This window comes from Onychomys torridus, chromosome 1, assembly GCF_903995425.1.
Source record: "Onychomys torridus chromosome 1, mOncTor1.1, whole genome shotgun sequence".
Classification (NCBI taxonomy): domain Eukaryota; kingdom Metazoa; phylum Chordata; class Mammalia; order Rodentia; family Cricetidae; genus Onychomys; species Onychomys torridus.
The window spans coordinates 162953368-162977283 of record NC_050443.1 but is presented as its reverse complement, the minus strand read 5'-3'; the positions used below and the strand labels follow the sequence as shown (position 1 = coordinate 162977283).

Genomic DNA, 23916 nt, shown 5'->3' with positions numbered 1-23916 from the left:
TGCATATGTGTGTGTGACAATTCAGTGGACTGGGATGTAGCTCAGTGGTAGAGCACTTGCCTAGGATAGGGAAGGAGACCCTAGATTTGATTCTCTAGTACCATGAAGAAAAATTACTTATGAAACATCTCTCTGGCGGGCTGGCAAGAAGGCTCGGTGGTAATGGCATTTTCTGCTAAACCTAATGACCTGAGTTTGATTCCCAAGCCCCATACGGTGGAAGGAGAGAATCAGCTCCCAGGAGTTGTCTTCTGACCTCCACAGGTGAGCTTGCACACACATGCATGCACAAACTCAACTCAATTAAAACTAACAGCAAATCTTCAAACAAGTGTGGTGGTGCATGCCCTTAATCCAAACATTTGGGAGGCCTGTTATGCCTAGAGCCTCTGAAGGGAGGTGATCTCTGCTCTGAAGGGAACTCATTTCCCAGTTAGAGAAATAGAATGAAATAGTCTCATGTGATGAACTGAAGACAGATCTTTTCCAGCAATGAGGGCCATCCAGGTTTTTTTATGTCAAGAAAGGAGGATGGACTGGTGAGTGAAACAGGAACGCCATTCAGCTCTAGATTATGTACTAGTCCAGTTCACTTCAATAGCAGTGACAATTTTCCAGGGTGTGCATGAGGGATGGATGTCCAACACCATCCTCTTCAAAATTCCCCTCTGGGTCAATCAACTCACCATGTGCTTTGTGGGGCAGGAGCACCCAGAGCAATGGCAGAGACCCAGGAGATGCTTTCCCAGACCTGCCCTGAGTATGTCTGGTCTTGTCTGAATAAATGCACCCAGACCACTTGAGAAGGACCCAGTGAGTGGCCCCCTTTCTATGAATTTTTGTTATTGCCTGCTTGTTTACTGAAGATGGCTAAGTAGGGCCTGATTTTTTTCCCTTGTTCTTTTTCAATTTCTTGGAATTTCAAAACCGCCATGGTACCTACAGGAAAGTTCTAATGCCTGGCTCTTTCAGGCTTATTTTGTACTCCCACTCATCTATATGGAAAAAAAGTATATATATACATATGAATTACATATACATATGTGAAATTATATATATGAAATATATTGTTTGTTTGTTTGTTTATTTGGAGAGAGAGACAGGGTTTCTCTGTACACCCCTGGCTGCCCTGAACTCAGAGATCAGTGCTAGGATTAAAGGCATACACCAGCAACAACCAACAGCTGATTTATTTTATTTTACTTATTTAGAGAAAGGGCCTGACTATGTAACTCTGGCTGGCCTGGAACTCAGAGATCTATCCGCTTCTGCCTCCTGAGTGCTGGGGTTAAAGGAATATGCCATGAACTGCAAGTGTAAGAAGCTGGAGAGTTGATGGCTCACCAGTTAAAAGCCTCTATTGCTCTGGCAGAGGGTCAGAGTTCAGTTCCCAGCACACACGTCGGGCAGCTCACAACCACCTGTAACTCCAGCTTCAGTGGATCCCAGTCCTCTGGGCACACATGTAACCCACACAGAGACAAATATAATTAAACATAAAAATAAACCTAGGCCGGGCGTGGTGGTGTACCATTTAATCCCAGCACTTAGGTGGCAGAGCAGGAGGATCTCTGTGAGTTTGAGGCCAGCCTGGTCTACAGAGGGAGTTCCAGGACAGGCTCCAAAGCTACACAGAGAAACCCTGTCTAAAAAAAAAAAAAAAAAAAAAAAACCAAAAAAATAAAGAAGTAAACCTTTAAAATATATACTATAAATAAATCCTATCTATCTGTACATCCTAACTTATCACTGGCCTGTAATTCCTGATACCTCTCTTATGTTTTCCCACAGTGTCTTTCCTGTCATGCGGTCTTATTTTGTGCTCAATTGGAAGCTCCTGAGATTTGTAGCGGGTGTTAGCAGTTACAGGCATATTATCATTAGCCCAAGGGATAAGTCAGTCCCCACTGTCTTTATCAACATGAGATCAGCTCTCCCTCACCTATCTTTTTCCAAGCTCCCAAAACTTCCTCTCCAGCCTGGTAGCCCGTTTTTGGAGAGAGATATCAGGCTCCTATACTGCACGTTGTCTTGGTGGGCCTGCCCCCGCCTTTTCTGGCAATGAATATCATGGCAGTTTAGTTCAGGTAATATCCCCAGACCTAGGTGATGGGGGTGGGGACAATTCCCAGGGGAGCCTGACTGCTGTTGTCAGGCAGGTCTATGTGATGCTGCCTGGCCTACTACTCACTATATAAACGAGGCTTGGTGGTGTATGTCTATAAACCCAGCACTCAGAAGGCAGAGGCAGTGAATCTCTGAATTTGAGGCCAGTCTAGACTACAAACAGAATTCCAAGGCAGTGAGCTGCGTAGAGAAGCCATGTCTGTAAAAGTGGGGGAAATAGGTTGCCTAGAACTCAGAGATTTGCCTGCCTATGCCCTTGAGTGCTGGGACTAAAAGCGTGCAACCCCTCGACAGGTGGAGCCTGACTTTTAAGGTAGTTTGTAGAGGCAGCCGCTCATTCTCCTCCACTCAATTCGGGGTTCCACAAACTTGCTAAGCGTGGCCACCGGTAACTTCATCTCTGTCTCACTTCCTCTTTTAAAAGACCAAGGAGCTGGGTGTGGTGGTGGCACGCCTTTAATCCCGGCATTCAAAGGCAGACACAAGGCAGATCTCTGTGAGCTGGAGGCCAGCTTGTTCTACATAGTGAGCTCTGGACAGTCAGAGCTACAGAGATCCTGACTAAAAAGAAACCAATCATCATCATCACCAAGGAGTATCCGCTGCTGAGGGTCACAGTGTGAGTTCAACAAAATGAGTCCTGTGGTTAGTTAGGGAATCGCTGAATACCCGTTTGCTGTTCTTACTGCACATACAAGCCCTTTGACTTGTTTCAGAGTGAATATATCTGTGTGAATACACCTAGTTAGTCCATTTCCCTGGAAGATCCCCAAATTCCAACCTGAGGATCAAAGAATCTCTCAAACGTCCCGCTCCGGTAGGTGGGAATAGGATTGGGCTCCGGCTCCCGGCAGAGGCGGTCCCCTGAAGAGCGCGACCAATGAGTGAGCGCAGTGCTGTGTCGCTACGTGTGAGCTCCCAGCACCCAAGACCGCAGCTGTCTGAAGTTAGCATCCCGGGCGGGGTAAACCATTGTTTCCCGGGGTCAGAGCCCTGGGCGCTAGACATCCAGAGGAGGATCGCACTCTCCCGCCCTAGTCGTCTCCCGGGTGGAAGCCAGTTTCCTCTTTGCATGACTGTGGAAGTGGGGGTGGACGTGGAGTTGGGCGGACTTGTAAGTGGCGGTAGCCACCAGGAGTTCCTCACTTCTCCCACGGCAATTTCCCCAGTGACCCATTCGCTAGGCGCCGGGAGACGGTCCTAGGCATGTACACAACCCCTACAGAGGACTAAACTATCCTCCTCTTAAAGAAAAGTCACCCGTCAGCCCACCGCAAAGAGGATAAGGAGAAAAAGAGGGGAGGGGAGAGCGAGGAGCTAGTGGCAGAGGGAACAGCAGATTGCGCCGAGCCAATGGAAAAGGCTGGACGAGGTGGCACCAAATTCTCTTTGGCCAATGACGAGACAGTCTTCGCAGGAGGCGCATTAGCATTTGCCCCGAGGCAGGGGGTTGGAGCTGAGCGGTGTAGATGCCTTTAGCATCTCCGCGCCTTGGAGGTTTACTCCGGAATCTACTTGGCTTTCTTTCCCCCTCCTTAGTCCCTCCCTCCCTCACCTTCTCGCTTGGCTTCCTTGGCTAGCTAGCTCTGCGCACTTTGGCCTTTGCTGGCAGCGGATAAAAGGGGTCTGAGGAAATACTAAACACGGTCATCCCAACGCCTGCTCTACCCTTTAAATTCCCAGCCCGGGAGATCTACGCACAGCCTGGTCGGGCTGAACACCCATCCCGCGGGACAGGAGCGGAGGTTTCCGAGGGCAGTTCCACCAATCGCCGGCACCAGCGGGCTCCGGAACCGAAGTCCACGCTCGGTCTCAGCGCTGGGAAAGTGAGGCCAGCAGCCGACAGCCACGATGCCTGCCCACATGCTCCAAGAGGTGAGCTCGCAGAAGCGGCCCCCGCCCCGCGCGTCGGCCACGCGGACTAGGCGTCTAGGTGACTGGGTCGGCGGAGGAGAGAGAGTTGAGAGTTCTCCGGACTACTTGGCTTTCTTGAATTCTTAGTGCGCCCAGTCGTTTGAGAGGTGTGGATTGTAGTTTGGGCAGTTGAGTCTCAACTTTTCGTATCTTAAGCTTTAAAGCAAAGAAAAGCCAGTCTTGCCGATACTTGTATATTTACACGGGGTTGGTTCCTATTGTGTGTTACTAGGGGTGCGAATGTTCCGCTCCTGTTTCCTACTGGTCCTTCACCTTGAGGTTTTGTCCCCCCCACCCCCCACCCACACTCCCCGCAACAAATCTGTACAGTTTCTGGAAACTTTGCTCTATCTCAGAGTACATCTCGCCCTCATGCAACCTGAGCTCTGCAGCAGGGTCTGTGCCTTTCTGTGCCTTTCGCTGCTCTAGTGTGAGGAAAGTGGTAGCATCCCCTGCAGTCCTCCACAGATCTGCCCCTGACTGCACTCTTCCTGGCAGATCTCCAGCTCCTATACCACCACCACCACCATCACAGCGCCTCCCTCCGGAAGCCTGCAGAATGGACGAGAGAAGCAGAAGACGATGCCTCTGTACCTGGAAGAAGACATCCGTCCTGAAATGAAAGAAGACATACATGACCCCAGCTACCAGGATGAGGAGGGGCCCCCACCCAAGCTGGAGTACGTCTGGAGAAACATCATCCTCATGGCCCTGCTGCACTTGGGGGCCCTGTATGGGATCACACTGGTTCCCTCCTGCAAGGTCTACACCTGGATCTTCGGTGAGCAGCTCCCCTTGTCTTGGGCCAGTACCTTAGGTTTTTCTTTGCTCTTTAATGAGGTAGCCTCTGACCCAAGGAAGTGGCCCCTCTGTCCAGATTTTTCCGGCCTTTTCTCTGGGTTCCTGGGAGCAGAGCCTTGTGGGACTGGGCGTCCCTTAACATGAATTCTGGGGTCCCTGTGCAGGGGGCTTGGAGGGGTCCACCTGAGGCAGAGAAGCAACTTTCTCTAAACAAGCTTTTCTGTGTGAGTCACTTGCTTGGCTGCTTATCCTAGCTCCATCTGACTCAGGAGAAACGCCCCTACCTGGGAGGCATGGGATTCAGGGCTAGACCCTGGGGCCTTGTGAGCCACTGGTCTGCCAGAGCAGGGAACAGAGCCTCTGTGCTGGAGAGGCCCTTGAAAAGAAAAAAAGACTAAAGGAGGTAATTTACACAACTATTCTGACCTCAACCCCTGACCAGACCGAGCTGGTTTGCCCTAGAGGACAGAGCTGTAGGTTTCTATGACCCCCAAGTGTACAGGTGTGTGGCTCAGCTGCTCCAGGTCATTCTCCTGGGAGCAGCACGTGCCAATCAACAAGATACTGAAAGAATGGAGTAAGGTCCACATTCACTCCCTCATCTAGCCTGCTCCTGCCCTGTCCGCTGAGACCATAAGTGCCAAGGACCCAAAACACCAGTCCTCCAGCCCTGTTGACCCCTCCATGGCAGAGAATAGACCCTCCATCAGCCCCAGGCCTCAATTAGCCCCTCAGGAATTCCCTGGGTGTAAGCTGATGGCAAGGCCACCTCTAGGATACATACCTGTGTACTTTACATGTGTTTTCATTTATGAAACCTGAATCAGGAAGGGGACCGGGGCTGACTGCTCAGGGACAGTGAGGCAAGGGTCCTTCTCTGGAAGACACGGGAGGTTTCTCTGGAGTAGGTCAGGTGTGGGTACTTTGTGGCAGCTCACTCAGAGGGTAAGGGTATGAAAGGGATGGCTAGCCAGGTTTTGGCTCCCGCTGCCCTGGAATCCTTAGGTCCTTTGAACACTTAGATCTGGTCTTGGGTGCTTTGTCTTACATCTTCTCCAGATGGCCTACATCTGAGAGGATCCGCTTTCTCGGAACCACAGTTTTTCCAAGTACCAAGTAGGGCAGCAATGCCTTGCCAGGATTGGGAAGGTCACGTCCTGTGTGTTAGCTGTACCGCTTCCCAGTCTTTCTCTTGAGGCAGGGGTTTCTAGAGCCTCTCTATCCTCTTCACAAACTCTGCAAGAAGACACAGTTCTGAAGAGACCTCTGCTAACACTCACTCAGGAGTGAAGAGTCTGCTTCTCCCCCTCACCTCCATTTTTGGGAGTGGGGGTCAGAGCATCGCTGTAGCCCAGGCTGGCCTTGGGCCTTGAACTCACAGAGATCCACCAGCCTCTGCCTCCCAAGTGCTGGGGTTAAACGTGTGCGCCACCACTTCCAGCTCTAGCCCGACACTCCCCGCCAATACAGAGGCCCTGGCTGTCCTGGAACCTGCTCTGTAGACCAGGCTGGCCTCAAACTCAGAGATCTGCCTGTCTCTGCCTCCCTAGTTGCTAAAGGCGTGAGCCACCACTGCCCCGGCTTCATCCCTCTTAAGACAACTTTCTTTCTCTTTTCTTTCTTTCTTTCTTTCTTTCTTTCTTTCTTTCTTTCTTTTTTGTTTTTTGTTTGTTTGTTTTTTGTTTTTTGAGACAAGGTTTTTTCTGTAGTTTTAGTGCCTGTCTTGGATCTCGCTCTGTAGCCCAGGCTGGCCTTGAACTCACAGAGATCCACCTGCCTCTGCCTCCTGAGTGCTGGGATTACAGGCATGCGCCACCACTGCCTAGAGCACTAAGACAACTCTTAAACTGTTCATGTATCACTGGGTGGACACAGTAGTCCCATGGGGGAGGGGTTCTAAGTGCCTTAAGCCATTTCCCTGGACGCATTGAGAAGTTTGGGTAGAATGTTTCAGAGTGCCTGGGTTCTTGTCCCAGTTCCCTTCTTTAGATGGGATATGTGGTCTAGGCTGGGCCTGGGCCATCTATCGCACGAAACCAACATGGATGCTTCCTTGAGGGCTTCTGTGTTGCCACACACCTTTTCTCTCCTCCCATTGATTGCCAGTGGTTCTCCGGGGCTCTCTGCTACAGTGTGGTCAGATCTGTACACAAGACAGTCAAATTGCCACATGACCATGAGTAGCAAGCATCTGGTGCTCCAATCCCAGCTCTGAGAGAATGTGGCTAGAGCTTTACTTTGGACGGACTCTAAGGCTTGCGAGTATTTTGTAAGAGGAAAATGGGAGTGGGCAGGAAGCTGCTTAGGAAATTGCTATCTCTGCTGCAGAAGGACGTGGGACAGTTTGTACAGTGTGTAGTCTCTCTTCACTGCAGCTAAGGTCGGTGGCCTCTGAGGACCCAATGTTGCTGCTGCTCCCTAGGATGATATCTACCAAGGACTCTGCCCCAGCATGCTAGCACTGGCCAGGGAAGAGCTGGGCACATGTAGTATCTCTTTCCCCATTGGAGATCAAATTTAGCACCTTCTAAGCCTGCAGGCCTAGAAGATGATGAAACAGAAAAATGTTCTGATGTCAGGCTCCTGTTTTACTAACTGGGTGACCCCGCTTATACCTAACCTCTCTTGGGATCTTATTTCTTCAATTATAAAGTATGGGGGCTTTGTGGGAGTCTGTTTTGTTTGTTTTTGAGACAGAGTTTCTCTGTGTAGCCTTGGGTGTTCTGGAATCTGTAGACAAGGCTGGCCTTGAACTTGGATCTACTGGAGTGCTGGGTTTCAAGGTGTGCACCACCACACCACACCCAGATAAGGACAGTATTCATGACACCCACTCTGTTCAAAGTGTGTAGTGACTATGAAAATCTTGCCACTGGCAAAGCTTAGGATACTGCAAACATGGCTTTTCGGGGCTGTCTTATGAGGCTACATTCCTTCTCATTCTAATGTGACTGTATCAGCTATGTCACTTGATTCCCCTACAACTTGAGGATTCGGTAACTGTGCTCATGGTCCTGAGCTCTGCTGGAAGAGTTTTGCAGCCCCACCCATTTAAGGGGCAAAAGCTACCAGCATCAGAGACCAGGGGATTCTTGGGGTCCAGTGGAAAACATCCTTATCCAAAACCCAGAGACAGACACTGGCATCAGGGAAGCCTCCTTGACTTCTTCCACTGTCTTGTCTTCAGGGGTTATGTACTATGTCATCAGTGCCTTGGGCATCACAGCAGGGGCTCATCGCCTGTGGAGCCACCGAACTTACAAGGCTCGGCTGCCCCTGAGGGTCTTCCTCATCATTGCCAACACCATGGCTTTCCAGGTGAGAAGCTGTGCTGTTACTGAGTCTCCACCCCAAGGGTGATCTGGGTGGGCAATGGGGGATCAGCATCTAGAGAAGAGTTATTAGGACCCACCACTGGTTGCCATTTCCAGGGCTCACAGGTCCGGTGCTTCAGTTCTTGGGAAGGTAAGTGAGAGGCAAATAGGAAAGGCAGTCCAGGTTGGGTCTCTTTCGATCTCAGGGCCACTGTGCTATTACACACAGTGCATTTGTTGTGGGCTGTCTGCCTAAGGGCCACTGCATAGGCCGTGTGCCAGGCACTGCTAAGCACTTGGCATTAGTTCAGCCATGAGACCCTCACAGGCATATTGGTGGATATTATTATTACCACACTGGTTTTGGGGTTTTTTTGTTTTTTGAGATAGGATCTCACTGTGTAGCAATGGCTGGCCTTTGCCTTCCCTGTACTGGGATTAAAGGTGTGTGCTAACACTCCCGGCCAATTATTACACTTTAACAGCTGAGGAACTGAGTCTGGAAGGTTGAACTGACCAACCTAGTTCTAGCTGAGACTGCTGGGTTAGCTAGACCAGGTACTGAAGTTGGTTTATAGCAGATGAGGAGGTTCCAGGAGAAACAGTGAGCACTGGGTGACTTACAGTATGGGGCTTACAGGAGAAAAACAGGGAATTACGTGAGATGTTTCCCACGTGTCTGAGGCAAAACTTAGAGGTCCTAGGGAGATGTGCTCGCGCTCATTAGTCACATGCTGGCTTCTCACTAGGTTAGGGGACTGTCACTTGTGAAAGCATCAGGGTGGTGTTCCCTGCATCTTTTCCCCAGAGGGACTCCCTGGGATCCAAGGCCACCTGCCTCCTGATCTCTGCCCCCACATCCCCACATTGCTTTCTTCAAGAACTACAGTGTTCTTTGTGAGCATTGTGACTGGCTTTCCTTCTCCCCCACGCACAACCTTCAGTGTGCTCTGGGGCTTTGCCAAATAAGCTTCAGGGACAAGCATACAAAAGAACAGCCCCCCAAGGCTTCCTTTGGAGCTAGAGCCTTACGGGCTTTGTGAGTTGGACTGAGAGTCCTGGGCCCTTGAAGATATCTGAGCACTGGATTCCCCCAGGGGGGCATCTCTTCTCAGTACTGGGGTCCTCTTTCCCGTCCCTCCAGAATGATGTGTATGAATGGGCCCGAGATCACCGCGCCCACCACAAGTTCTCAGAAACACACGCTGACCCTCACAATTCTCGACGTGGCTTTTTCTTCTCTCACGTGGGCTGGCTGCTCGTGCGCAAACACCCGGCTGTCAAAGAGAAGGGTGGAAAACTGGACATGTCTGACCTCAAAGCTGAGAAGCTGGTCATGTTCCAGAGGAGGTGAGTGTGTGGGGCGGGGGGAGGTAGGGATGGAGCTGGAAGGACCTGGAACTTGGGGACCCCACCTTTTCTCTTAGGGTTTATAAAATAATAACTGGGTGAATGACTGGAAGTTTAAAATCATTTCATCTCCAACTCAGCATCCAACAGACTCAGCCATAATTTGTTTCTCTGTTTCTGCCCAACCCATCTTAATAAACCAAGAACTATAACATCAGTCTTAGTGTGGTACACACATCTGAGTGTTTACCTTCAAGGAATATTCAGCCTATTTGGAGTTGAAGGAATGAGCCTCAATTATCAGCACATAAGGCAGAACGATACTGTGTTTACCATGGCTAAGTACAGCTTGGTGGATATACAGTGGAGGGCCCCTTAGCATCAGCATCCGGCCAAAGATAGAGGCTCTGTCAGTGTGGTGGGAAGGGACAGTGTAATAGAATGCTACAGCATGCTCCTGAAGGAGTCCTCTGTGAAATGTAGCATCTGACCGCAACGGGACAAAGACAGGTGCAGAATGAATATTAATTCAGCCGGTTTGGGGGATCCACCAAAGCATTCTCTGGCAGCATGGGGCACAGTCAGGTGGGCTTTGGAGAAGCCACTTTCAAGATGGGTAAAATAATCCTGGATTCAGGGAGGTGATGGGCAGGGTCACAGGTTAGACAGCAGGGAGGTCTTGAGCTAGGGAAGTGGTGACCAGAATGGAAAGAAACTAGGCTGAGGTAATGTCAGTGGCGCAGGAGTGATAGACACAGCTGCTGAGGGCAGACTGTCTGCTTGGATGTCGGTGGCATGCTTTTTGGGGAATGAAGACTGGGACAGGGCTTCCAGAGGGACAGAGACCGGCAGATGATCGAGGATGCTGTGACCTGGAGGGAAAGCAGAGCAAAGACCTACAGGGTGATAGCAGGGAATGAATGCATGACACTTGCTGTAAGCTGCCAAAGACCACCACAGGCCAGAAAAAGGACCTCAGAGGCTGATGACAGCAGCCTGGACAACGGAACTGGCTGGTGAGATCGTGATTGACTCTGATCAGTTTGGTCAGCGTGACCTTATGCTCCTATGAAAAAGTAATGGATTTGTAGTCAGGAAAAGATATGATAGGAGACATACTGTACCCAGTAAGATGATCCTACAATATTGGCATATCCCTGGATCCTTAATCTAAACAAAAAGATAACCCTGTGCTCAAGACTTTATGCCTCCTCCTCTTGCTGTTAATCTGTCCCATCCTCAGGCATAAAAATGACACAACCCTGCCTAATTGGAAAGGACGCTTTGTGTAGGTGTGAGAGTCCTCTCTCCATACACTCAGTGTGTGATCTCCACATAGGTACTACAAGCCTGGCCTCCTGCTGATGTGCTTCATCCTGCCCACGCTGGTGCCCTGGTATTACTGGGGTGAAACTTTCGTGAACAGCTTGTTTGTCAGCACCTTCCTGCGATACACTTTGGTGCTCAATGCCACCTGGCTGGTGAACAGTGCCGCCCACCTCTATGGATATCGGCCCTACGACAAGAACATTGAATCTCGAGAGAATATCCTGGTTTCCCTGGGTGCCGTGGGTAAGTCACTAATCCTCAGCATGACCATATCTAGGGGCCTGCTGCTTGGGGTATTTGTCTAGGAGCCAGGGGAACCAGAATGACTTGTTTTATGAGTACTGTGTAGTTCGGTTTTTCCACTATAAAACTGGAGGTTGAGGAGGAGCATATCGGGAAACCCTATGAGAGTTGAGCAAGCAACAACTCTTATGTAAAAATAACTCTGCTTTTATTTAGAGGTTGTAAAACAATTTCTAAGTACTGCCTAAATGAGCCTCTGAGTTTCCCTCTTCTAGTCCCCGGGGAAGGTCTGTGGCTCTTTGTAGCCCAGGATGTGCATAAAGACGCCACAGTCACTGGGATAGCCCATTGCCTAGTGGTTCATGTGTGACCTTGCTGTGTACAGTGTAGGAGGATTGTGACGTAGTTCAGTGATCTTCAGGTTGTCACACTTGTATTTCTCTTGCCACTGCGGACCCTGCATTGTCATGTGGTGATGTCAACTGCATGACAGATAGTTTCTCCTCTTCCCACCACCGGCTCTCCCCCTTGTTCTCTTTCCCCTGGCTGTCCGTACTGAGGACTTCCCTTCAGTGTCCCTGGTGGAGCGGGGGTTTTAGGAGAAGTTCCGTGTGCATGAGCTGATGGATGTTGACTGTCCTGAATGCATTCCTCCTGACCCCAGTCCCGACTGCAGATCAGAGAGAGCAGTTCTGTCTCCCCTGCCCTGCTTTCCCAGGGACTAAAGCCAGAAGCTAGTTTTCCCCCGTGAGGACCCATACCCTCCTCATCCGTGGGCAGAGTTACTGCTCATCTGTTGACCACTTTGCTCACAGATCTGTGCCTATCACTCCCTAGTGCCTTTCACTTGATTTAAAGCTTTTATCCCTGCTTCTTTTTGGATTCTATGTATCTCCATCCTCCTTAGGCACCTGTTAGAATTCTGTATGCTGCTCCCAACTTTGAAATAAACCCTAGTCTATCCAAATCTGATGTTTCCATAGAAAAGAAGCATCTGCACTGAGTCAGTCAGGTCTGTCCTGTGCTCTGACAGCAATCCTTCCTTGTGACCATCAGCTCCAAATGGCTGCCAACATCTCCCTTTGTCCAGCTGCTATTCACTGCTCCAAACCCAGTCTCATCTTACAGCGGCTCTCCACCAGCTCCTTCTTGTCACTCTCATCTCTCCTTGAATTACTTCCCTCAGGTCACATGCGGGTGTTCTCTGCTCAGGCCCCGGAGCATTTCTGGGCTATCTCTTGGTGCTTTGGTTGCTACCTGTTCATCTCTATTCTCCCCCTGGTCACTACGGGATTTCATGTTAAATCTCAAGACAAGGATGCCTGGGAAGTATGCACTCGGAACTTCCTGTGAAAATATGTAAAAACTAGCAATCTTTAAATTGGGGATTTAGCTCAGTGGTAGAGCACTTGGCTAGCAAGCGCAAGGCCCTGGGTTCGATCCTCAGCTCAAAAAAATATTTTTTTCTTGAGAGAGAAAGAAAGGAAGGAAGGAAGGAAGAAAAGAAAGAAAGAAAGAAAGAAAGAAAGAAAAGAAACTGTATTTTTATTTTATGTGTGTGGGTGGTTTGCCTGTGTGTGTGGCTATGCACCACCTGCATGCAGTGCCTGATGTGGCCAGAAGAGGATGTTTGGATCTTCTGGGTTCTGTATTTTTGGAATCCATTGAGAAGGAAGAGTTCTGACAAAAACAGATAAACACATCAGCCTCTGCAGAAGCCCTCCTGAGTCCAGATTTTTTTTTCCTTCTAACAAAATGTTATTCTCAGGAATGGTCAGAATCTTTTATCAAAGTGTTTATTTTCTCAGCACCTCCTTGACTCAGACAGCAGCCCACTATGAGCCAGCAGTCTGGGGGTGAAGGGATGGTTGGAGGGCTAGGCTTTCAATTTTTTTCCTTTTGGCAGCAGCTGCCCCTCCTGTTAGGATACACTGTTCTTACAGAGATCAACACTGTGTGGGGAAGGTGTGCTATGTGCTTAGCTTTGGAGGAATGTGTCTGAGAGCAGGGCCCTTTGCCTCCTCTTTTTCCCTCCTAAACACGCACTTATGTACAGACCCTGTAAGTTCTTGGGCCTGGATCTCTTCCTTGGTGCTCTGATACTTCACATTGTAAAATCTGTTCCCACAGACCCAACTTCTCTCTTGACTTCTTTTTGGTTTTTCGAGACAGGGTTTCTCTGTGTAGCTTTGTGCCTGTCCTGGAACTTGCTTTGTAGACCAGGCTGGCCTCGAACTCACAGAGATCCGCCTGCCTCTGCCTCCCGAGTGCTGGGATTAAAGGCCTGCGCCACCACTGCCTGGCTCTCTTGACTTCTTATGTTATGATAGAAACTTGCTCTGACAAAGGCTGTGATAGGCATGTGTGAGCAGAGCCTGTCAGCTGCTTTCCTGAGATGTCTCTGAGGGTACCTGTTCACTTTAGAATACAAGACTATGGGTTCGTCTGTTCACTCAACAGCAGGATTCTTCAAGGTTCGAAGTGAACAACAGGTAAGAGTTCTGTAAAGAGGAAGCAGCAATCACCGAGTCCTCTAACTGCTCTCCACGCTTCTGTTCCAGGCGAGGGCTTCCACAACTACCACCACGCCTTCCCCTACGACTACTCTGCCAGTGAGTACCGCTGGCACATCAACTTCACCACATTCTTCATCGACTGCATGGCTGCCCTGGGCCTGGCTTATGACCGGAAGAAAGTGTCCAAGGCCGCTGTCTTGGCCAGGATCAAAAGAACTGGAGATGGGAGCCACAAGAGTAGCTGAATTTGGGGCTCCTGAGTTCCTGTTCCAAGAGTGATATGGGCAGAGATATAATATTCTGTTGATTAACTACAGGATAATGCTACCAGAATGCTAATGATGCATTTAACCTATTCCAGTACAGTATTCTTTTAAGATGAGAAAGCTTTGATCACATTTTGAGGTAATACACATTTTAATTAGCTAGGATTAACCATGCCACAATATATATACTTCTAAACATATACACAATAAATGCATATATAACTTTACGCATCCATTTAAATAATAACAATAAATTTGAACTTTCTATACAAAGAGTATTAAAAGCCATCAGACATGCTGATTTGATGCTGAGGTGATGAGCAGCGTGTTCATTCCCTGTTTGTTTGCATTGCATTTTGCTAGGTTTCTTCTCTCTCTCTACCTCCCAGGCAAATAGCTGGCCAACCACTGGTCTTGTGCACCTTCCAAAGCCTAGACAACCTGGTATCTGAAATTCTGCTCTCCTTCCTCCTAGATCTTTATTTCCTTGTTCTGAGCTTCGAGATTGCTGCCTCACTAGAAACATAACAAAAACCTTCCTGGAAGTTCCCTACCTGCTAATGAACTCCATTACAGCCTTTGCTAGATAAGATGGGAAATTTTTCTTGATTTCATACATAGCAAGTAGATCATCTGGAGACAAGAGTTAGCATACATGGTATGGTTCATAAGTAAGGCTGGGAGAGAGATGGGAAAAGGTAACCATATCTAGTGGCCTACTTAGCAGAGACACTAGGCTCCTCTCTACAGCATATCAGACTATACTCTGAACTGCAGAGCTTAGTGAGACTGGAATAATGAAATCGGGGTCTGAGTGAAGGGAAGTGATGCTCGGTCTGTGCTCAGAGGGGGAGGGCTACCTCTTAGCAACATAAAGATTTCTTCATAGAAAAAGTCTTCACGTGAAGTGTGTCTAAAACTGATAACTAAATAGCTGACAGTGTTGAGGCTATGGTAGAAAACTATGTAGATACAAACAAAATCTTCGCTTGGAACATAAATATTTCACTTGGAAAAACTGAAGGACAAGAGGAGTTGGCTTGGTTGCTGGTTTCTTTCATGGCTGGACAGGCAGTGGAGAGGCTGAGGGTCGTCATCTGTAGGTAGCTGCTAAGAGGTAGATTTCTAAATGAAGCCCTTGGGGAACACTGCCAGGGATGTGGAAGTGGTAGTTCCATCCAGTACTCTCATTTTATCCTCGGTTTGAGTAGAGATGAGTTTCTCGTGGTGTTGAACCTTCCCTGCGTTCTTTGCTTTGTGGCCATGCAGCCTGGGAGGCTATTACCAGTTCTCTGTTCTTTGGCATTTTCTTCTTTCCCTGGGCAGGCAGCAAGTTTCCTGAGTGTATTCAGAACACTCAGGACTTGCTGCCCAGGCACATTCCTCTCCACAGCCGCAAGCAAGCAGAGACAGGTGCCACTTTTCTGTGGCCTCCAGATCCTCTCTACCTCTACCCCTATGTGCCTCTGCCACAGTGATTTCAGAAAAGCTTGGTAGGCCCTCTGGCTTGTGAGTTAACTGCTCAGCCAAACGCTCATGTTGTCTCAGTGGGGCAACTGCTGCACGAGATGGTTGGTTGTTGGTGTCTCTGTGTGAGTCAGAGGAGACGAACACACTTGCTTCTCCCTGCAGGTTGGCTCCGGCTGATCAGTGTAGGCAGGTACAATGCTTGTGAAAGGGTAAGGTTCCCCATTTGTATCCCTGTAAAAACACCAGAAGCATGGGCAACCACCCAGGACCTCACTTCAGGAAGAGGTCCTGCTTCCTGAAGCCAAGGTGTGATGCAAAACCTCAACTGAAATGTGGTAACAAAGGTGCCATGAGCTAACAAACATCCCCTACCACACAGCCCATGGCAGACAATGGTACAGAAAAGTCTAGAAGAAAACCTCAGTATTTTGGATCCATCAACCTCTCCTATCCTGTAGCCTGACCCAGAAGCCTGGTTTGCTGTTAGGACTGTCTGTGTATAGTACCAAATGCTTTGTTCACTTGGGATCAGATCAGAGCCTTTCTTGTTAATTGAACACATGCTTTGAGCTGTCTGAAGTAGAAACTTGTGTAGAAAATTGCTGTAGATCTGCTCACCTAACCCTCTGGAAATGCCTTTGGGTGGTTTGGTTTGGTTTGGTTTGGTTTGGTTTGGTTTTTTTGCCAGGTCATCAGATCCCTAATTTATAATAACATGAACAACAACAGAAATCAGGCTTCTTTCTCTTCTAATCTTATTCCATGGATCTGATTCAGGTCATGTCACAACACAAGGCTACATAGGGACCTCAGGCTGAGGTCCCAGTGCCTGTGGATGTTTAGGTAGGATGTAATAGAATGTTTAGGAAAGGGACTGGATTTTTCAGATCCTCTCAAAGGTGGATTTCTAACAGTTCCCACATAATATGCTAACAGCTTTGGCTGCCTTACCTTTCCTAATCTTTAGTGCATGTGAGCCTCACCTCTCCCTTAACCCTGAGACCCTGAAGGAGAGTGGTGTAAACATAAGGCTGGCTGGAAGACCATCACTGAGCTATTGAAGAAATCTTGTATGGGCTTCATTTTGGAAAACTTGTGCTGGAGCTGTTTTTAGTAGAGGCCCAAATTTGATATGAAATGAAAGTAATCTGAGTGTATTTGGTTGCATTGGCATCCTCATTACTACTGTTAAACACGTGATAAGGGCCGTGGCACTCAGGGAAGTTTTCTCCTTGGGTTGCTAGTTTATGGATGTATTGTCTGAGAGTGTAGCTCAGGTGAGTGGGTGTGAAAGGTTAGCAAAGTAAAGCAGCCTCCTGCTGGTAGTTTAAGCCAAGGCCTCTCTTAGCCACCGACTTCCTACTTTATAACAAACCCATCCCAGAGATAAGGTTTTTAATGTCTTCCAACCCTCCTCTGCTAAGTACCTGATGGTCTCACTTCCCAGATATCGTGATGTGTCCAGCACATCCACTCTGGAGGACACGCTGAAACTCACTCAGCAATTCCTTCTGATGAAAGGGGCTACCAATACTCACCTACCTCAAAGGGCAGTTTTGAGGTGACTAGAGCTTTATTATTAAGTATTTGGGGGTCCTTGGCAGAGATTCTCATACAGACTTCTAAAGAAGTATACCATGAGCTCACACATCCATGTGTTCTAGATACTATCTTTAGTTTACGTTGCTCTCCCCAGGGATTGACAGAACTCACAGGGGAAGTGGGATATGACCAGTCAGAGAAAGAATGCCTACTCACTGCCACAAAAATGGTGCAGGAAACCCTTCCCTGAATCAGATTTCCTCCTTTTTATGGCAGATAATTATTTGTGACCCAAGCATAATTTTAGATGATTTCCATTCATATAAACTCTTGAGTCTAATTGTACTAATTAGGATTGTATTTGTTTCTAATAAAAGTGGATCTGGCTATAATGTCTGGGAGATTTTTGGCTGTGATAGTCATAATACCCATTTCCTTCACACACAATGCTAGGGATGGGACCCAGGGATCTCTACATGTTGGACAAGCATTCTACAAATGAGGCGCATCCACAGCCTCTGTCTTGAACTTGTGTATTTGAAACCGAGTCTCACTATGTGACCTTAGCTGGCCTTGGAAGTCCCAGAAATCTGCCTGCCTTTGCTGGAATTACAGAAAAGATTGAAATTAGGAGAAAAAAAATATAAGAGATTACAAGAGTTGAGTCATACCCCAGTAACCTGCCTGCCCTTTCTAAGGGTAACTTGAGGTTAAACTCTGGCAGTAGGAAACCAAGAGTCTACTGGCAAAGAGTCAAACAGCATCAGCTGACACCCAGCCTGGGCACATGCCAGGTCTCTGTGTCACATGGCCACGTGGATAAATACAGCCCTGGGAAGTCATGCTTGTTCCTCTTCCTGAAATGTCCTGCCTCCAGGGAACAGAAAGATGAGAATGTTGAGTGTCAACTGGAGGGAAGCAAACAGCCCAGAGAGGTTTGCAAGTCCCCACAGGAGACAGGGCCTCATGACAAGATGGATGGTAAGGGTCTTTGCCTCTGTGGAGCCCTGGCAGTCCTGGAACTCGCTTTGTAGACCTGCTGGCTTCGAACTCATAGAGACCCACCTGCCTCCCTGGGTGCTGGGATTAAAGGTGTGCCACCACTGCCCAACTGCTTTGCTATTTCTTAAATTGCCCCCCCCCCCAAGCTGAGGACCGAACCCAGGGCCTTGCGCTTGCTAGACAAGCGCTCTACCACTGAGCTAAATCCCCAAACCCTGCTTTGCTATTTCTTAAACTTTCAGCTTTTACTACTTGAAAATTCCCCTGTGGGAAAAAGGGGGCTGGAGTTTTAGAATGTCTATGAACGCCATATTCCAGCAAGAGTCTCCACCAACACCAAGGCTTTTGAGAAGCTGATTCTGCCAGTTCATTTATCTGTCTGAAGTTCTTACCTAGAACAAGAAGCATGATCCTCTAGAGACATTGGAGAGTGTGAGTCTCATGCACTACAGTAGTTCAGAATATCCTCAAACTCCATGTCTACCTGAAACTGGCCTTGAACTCTTGATCTTGCCTCTACCTCCTGAATGCTGCTGAGATTAAAATTATTATGCTTTGAGCCAGTCATGGTGGCACATGCCTTTAATCCCAGCACTGAGGAGGCAGAAGCAGGTGGATATCTTAAACTCAAGGCAAGCCTGGACTACAAAGCAGGTTCCAGGACAGCCAGAACTGCTATAAAGAGAAACCCTGTCTTGAAAAAACTGGGGGAAAAATTGCTATCATACCTGGGCTTTCTCAGATTAATTTTCTGAGTATCTAGAATCAAAGGTTTGTATACATTGAGCTTTGCCAGACCTTAATAATTTAAGTTGATGGTGATGACATTTTCTTTATTAATATAATTGCACATATATAGACAACATTAATATATATATGTATTTAAATCACACCAAAATAGCTTTTCTTTTTTTTTTTTCTAGACTGGGTTTTTTGTTTTATTTTGTTTTAGATTTATTTCTTTAATGTATATGAGTACTTTAGCTGCATACAGAGACTACATGCCAGAAGAGGGCATCAGATCCTATTATAGATGACAGATAATTATGAGGTACCATGTGGTTGCTGGGAATTGAACCCAGGTCCTCTGGAAGAGCAGGCAGTGCTCTTAACCTCTGAGCCATCTCTTGAGTCCCCAGAATAGCTTTTCAATTGCTCTAGAATAGCAGTTATCCCCCTGTGGGGGTGAAGGACCCTTTCACAGGGGTGCCTAAGACCATCAGAAAACAGATATTTACATTGATTCATACCAGGAGCAAAACTGCAGTTCTGAAGTAGCAACAAGAATAATTCTGAGTGGGGTCACCACAGCGTACGGAACGGTACTGCAGGGTCTTGTCAGCAGGGAGGTTGAGAAGCAGTGCTTTAGATCGGTTTCCTTGAACGGGCATTAAATCAACAATGTGCTCTCCCCATGTCCGTCTCTCTTTCCCTCCTGCTCACACCCCGCTGCCTTCCCTGTTAAACACTCCTGTATGCCTCCCTAGGAAGCATCATGCGTCTTCCATGACTGGGTTCTTACTCTTGTTTGTACAAGTTCCAAAGAGAAAGAGGGAAGGGTGAAATCTTCCAACTGCAGGAGCCTAAGGAGAGAGTGATGACTCTCCTCTGAGGGTATAAGCCCAGTGGGAGTCTCCAGAGGGAAAACAGTGAATACTGCTTTTGAGATATCCTATGGAAAGGGACAGGGAGCCCACAGGTCCTGTTCAGACAGCAAGATTTAACCAAAAAGTGGTTGAAAATAATGGAGAAACTAAAAAGTGAATTCCATTGAAGCCAATAGTCATCCCCTCAAGAATCAGGATAGTCCCGAAAAATGTCTGCCAGAGCAGGAAAAGAAGTACCCAAACCAGGTAGAACAAACTATCACATGTAGCTATGACATGTGTATATATAGAACTCTACACACTACATATACATCTATATAGAGAACTCTACACACTACATACACATCTACATATAGAACTCTACACACTACATACACATCTATATATAGAACTCTACACACTACATACATATCTATATATAGAACTCTACACACTACATACACATCTATATATAGAACTCTACACACTACATATCTAATAAGAACACTACACACTACATACACATCTTTGGGGAGGAGAAAAGAGGGTCAGTCTTACCTTGACGGTCTCTTGGCAGTTCTCAACATTATCCCGACTGACAATGATGGCAAGTGTCAGTCATCCCAGTTTTCATGAGGTAGAGATTAAAAAAATCTGAAGTTCAAGTGTGTTTGATTGAGAGCAACCTGGAGTGCAGGTATGTTTGAGGGCAACCTGGAATTCGTGAGACTCTGCCTCAAAGGAAGAAAACCAAAAGAAAGAAACAAACTAATGTCCTTTTATGCTTCAGAATACTGTGTTTTTCCACTTTGCTTCAAAAAGAACCAAAAAGCCAGGGCTGAAATGTAGCTCTTGGTAAAATGCCTAGCATGCTGGGTACCCTGGTTTTGATCTGCAACACCACATAAATCAGGTGTGGTTGTTTATATCTGTAATCCTAGCACTCTGGAGGTGGAGGCAGGAGGACTGGCATTTCAAGATAATCCTTACCTACATAAAGAGTTCAAGGCCAGCCTGGGATACATGAGACTATCAAAACTTCAATTGTTTCAAGTATCTCTATATCTATTCTGGACATTTCATGTAAATGGAAGCATGTCTTATCATTTGGGTTCAAAATAATGTCAAGATCCACATATGTCATATATCTGAATTTCCTTGGGGTGTGTGTGTGTGTGTGTGTGTGTGTGTGTGTGTGTGTGTGTGAGAGAGAGAGAGAGGGGGGGCGGAGAGGGAGAGAGAGAGAGAGAGAGAGAGAGAGAGAGAGAAGAAGGGGGAGGGAGAGGGAGAGAGGGAGAGAGAGAGAGAGAGAAGGAGGGGGAGAGGGAGAGAGAGAGAGAGGGAGAAGGAGGGGGGAGAGGGAGAGAGAGAGAGAGAGAGAGAGAGAGAGAAGGAGGGGGGAGAGGGAGAGAGAGAGAAGGAGGGGGAGGGGGAGAGGGAGAGAGAGAGAGAGAGAGAGAGAGAGAGAGAGAGAGAGAATGGTTTGAGATAGGGTCTTACTGTATAGCCCTGGCCTGGGACTCACAGATCCACCTGACTCTGCTATTTGAGTGCTGGAATCAAAGGCATGTGCCATCACACTTAGCTGCGTGGTTTTTTTTGTTTTTGTTTTATAAATGAATGCCATTCTATTTTACAACTACATTATATCTACTAACTTATTGACGGAAATGGGTGTTTTCCTACTTTTCGACTATTTTATAACACAACTATGAGCATTCACATACAGATTTTTGTGTGAACATGTGTCCTGTTTCTCTTGGGTACATTACTAGAAGCCGAATTGTTGGATCATACAGTATTTCTGCTTTTGCACTTTGCTACACTCTTTTCCAAAGCAGTGGGGCCATCTCACTTTCCCAGCTCCATGCACAGGTTCCAAACACTGCACGTTCTCCTTTTTTTTTTTGTTTTTTTGTTTGTTTGTTTGGTTTGGTTTTTTTCGTGATAGGGTTTCTCTGTGTAGCTTTGTGCCTTTCCTGGAACTCACCTGGTAGCCCAGGCTGGCCTCGAACTCACAGAGATCCACCTGGCTCTGCCTCCCAAGTGCTGGGATTAAAGGCGTGCGCCACCACCAGCCCGGCTATACGTTCTCCTTTTTTTTTTTTTTTTTTTTTTTATTTATTTGTTTATTATGTATACAGTGTTCTTCTGTCTGCATGTATGCATCATTACAGCTGGTTGTGAGCCACCATGTGGTTGCTGGGAATTGAACTCGGAACCTCTGGATGAGCTGCCAGTGCTCTTAACCTCTGAGCCATCTCTCCAGCCCCATGTTCTTCTTCTTAACTTTCACTGTTGTTAATAGCGTGGCTGCCAGAAGCTGAGGGGAGGGGGGCCTGAGTTTTGTGGCATGAAGACATGTGAAGGTTATATTGTAGTATTGTTTGTGCAACACTAAATATACTAAAATAGGTGTAGCTTACAACATCAAGAGTGAATCCTGTACACTTTACATTCATTTTGTAGTTTATGTAAAGGGTGATATTGGTATAGTAGTTGTATTACAATTCAAATTATATGAGAAAAAAATCTATTGTCTTATCTATCAGTTGTACTTGAAACTCAAATGAATTAAAGAAGCACTGATTATGTCAGGAGCTACATTCATAAAGTCTCACCAGCATGGCTGCCTAAATGTGAGCTGGGCAAGGGCAACACACATGCTAACATGGATGGGGAAGCCCGTGAGGCCTCAGCCCCAAATCAAGAACTAAATAGACAACAAAGAAATGCTGCTTGCAGGAGAAACAGTGGTCGTCCCCAGGGAAGAGCACCCCATTACCAAATGGTCGTCCCCAGGGAAGAGCACCCCATTACCAAATGGTCGTCCCCAGGGAAGAGCACCCCATTACCAAATGGTCAGCCCTGAAAACAGACATACAAGTAACATTGCACTGAGCAGGATGTGTTTTAGGAATATATATGTGTGTGTGTGTGTATATATATAGATGTGTGTGTGTATATATATATACATATATATGTATATATATATATGTATGTATGTATAGGAATTAATTAAAGAGGGCAAAGGTCACCAATTTGAAAGAGAACAAGGAGGGGTATATGGGAAAGTTTGGAAGGAGGAAAGGGAAGGGAGAAATGATGTAATGATATTACAATCTCAAAAAGAAAAGAAAAAAAGCACTGTTAAACTAGTTGATTAAGGGCAATAGTCGGTATTCCATTTAATTACACACTCCATACAGCCTCCAGATTCAAACTTCAAATGACAAAAGGTAGCTGCTACATAAACTGTAGTCTTGCCACACCAGAGTACACTAGTTGTAGAATCCAAATAGTATGTGCTAGCCTAGTTAAAAAGGGCTTGGGTCACTGTACAAGCACAAATCTAACTTTCTGAAGAACGAGGAAGCCAAGTTCTAAGTCTAGAAAAAGCTAAATCTGATCCACGCCAGAGCTCCCCTGGAGAGAAGAATGTGAATATTAGTGCAGTGGTCTGCCCACAGACCCAGTCTCCCTACCTCCTGGCTATTTGGGGTATGGAAGAGAGGATAGTGCAGGCACGCATGGATTTCTCTTATGCCTAAGAGCCTGTTGGTGAGACCCAGTTATTAAACTGAGCCCGGTGATGCGGCCCTCCAGCCCGGTGATGCGGCCCTCTGCCCCGGCTGGCAGCGGTGGGAAGCTAAAATCATGTCCAGCCACCCACCCAGCAAACACTTTTGTTTTTCTGGAATGAACGCAATTCGTCTCCTTAACATTCAACCACATGGCAACTTGAACCCCTTTTCTCCACAGGAACTTTTCTAACCATGCTCTCCTCTCCAGTCTAGTTGTGAGACCTTCAAGACTACTTTCCTCAAGCCGAGCAGTGTTAGAGTACACCTTTAATTCCGGCTCTTGGAAGGCAAAGGCAGGCAGATCTCTGTGAGTTTGAAGCCAGTCTGGTCTACAGAGTGAGTTCCAGGACAGCTAGGGTGGTTACACAAGAGAAACCCTGTCTTGAAAATCAAAACAAAAAAATTAGAAAAGACTACTTCCTGCATTAGAAATGTCTCCCTGCATCTAATGCAGACAGTTCTGGCTAAAATCATGGAAAGATCTCTCATCTTCTTTTAAATTCTAACTCTGCCACCAACTGTGGGAAATGTCACAGGGAAGGGAAGTTCTGTGACCTATAGTTAACTTTCTATGTTAGGACAAGTACTGATTCTTGAGCGTTGACCTTAGGGCAAATGCCACAAGCCCTAATTACAGGCTGTTAGGACTCTATCCTGAGGTTCCTGGAAGCACAACACTCCCCTTCTGATGATCCAGCTCTGCCCTTCCCCACTGTCCTGCCCAACCTGCTACACTCAAGCCACAGATGGTGTATGTACTGTGTGATTCAGTGAGCTGAGTGCAAATGAGACCCTGCTCAGAGAGACCAAAGTGAACCCTCTGTCCTGACCATGTCCCACCCAGTTGACTTGAGAAAATGAGGGGAGTGAGT

The 23916-nt window shown here is 47.2% G+C and overlaps 1 protein-coding gene across 1 annotated transcript; it reads left to right on the top strand.

Annotated features, from left to right (window-relative positions):
* Positions 1-3566: 3566 nt before the first annotated feature.
* On the top strand, positions 3567-17264 carry LOC118571324 (acyl-CoA desaturase 1). The gene is made up of 6 exons (XM_036170242.1): positions 3567-4002; positions 4540-4822; positions 8030-8160; positions 9301-9506; positions 10846-11078; positions 13640-17264. The coding sequence occupies exons 1-6, from the start codon at positions 3979-3981 to the stop codon at positions 13837-13839; spliced, it is 1077 nt and encodes a 358-aa protein (XP_036026135.1). The 5' UTR covers positions 3567-3978; the 3' UTR covers positions 13840-17264.
* Positions 17265-23916: the final 6652 nt, after the last annotated feature.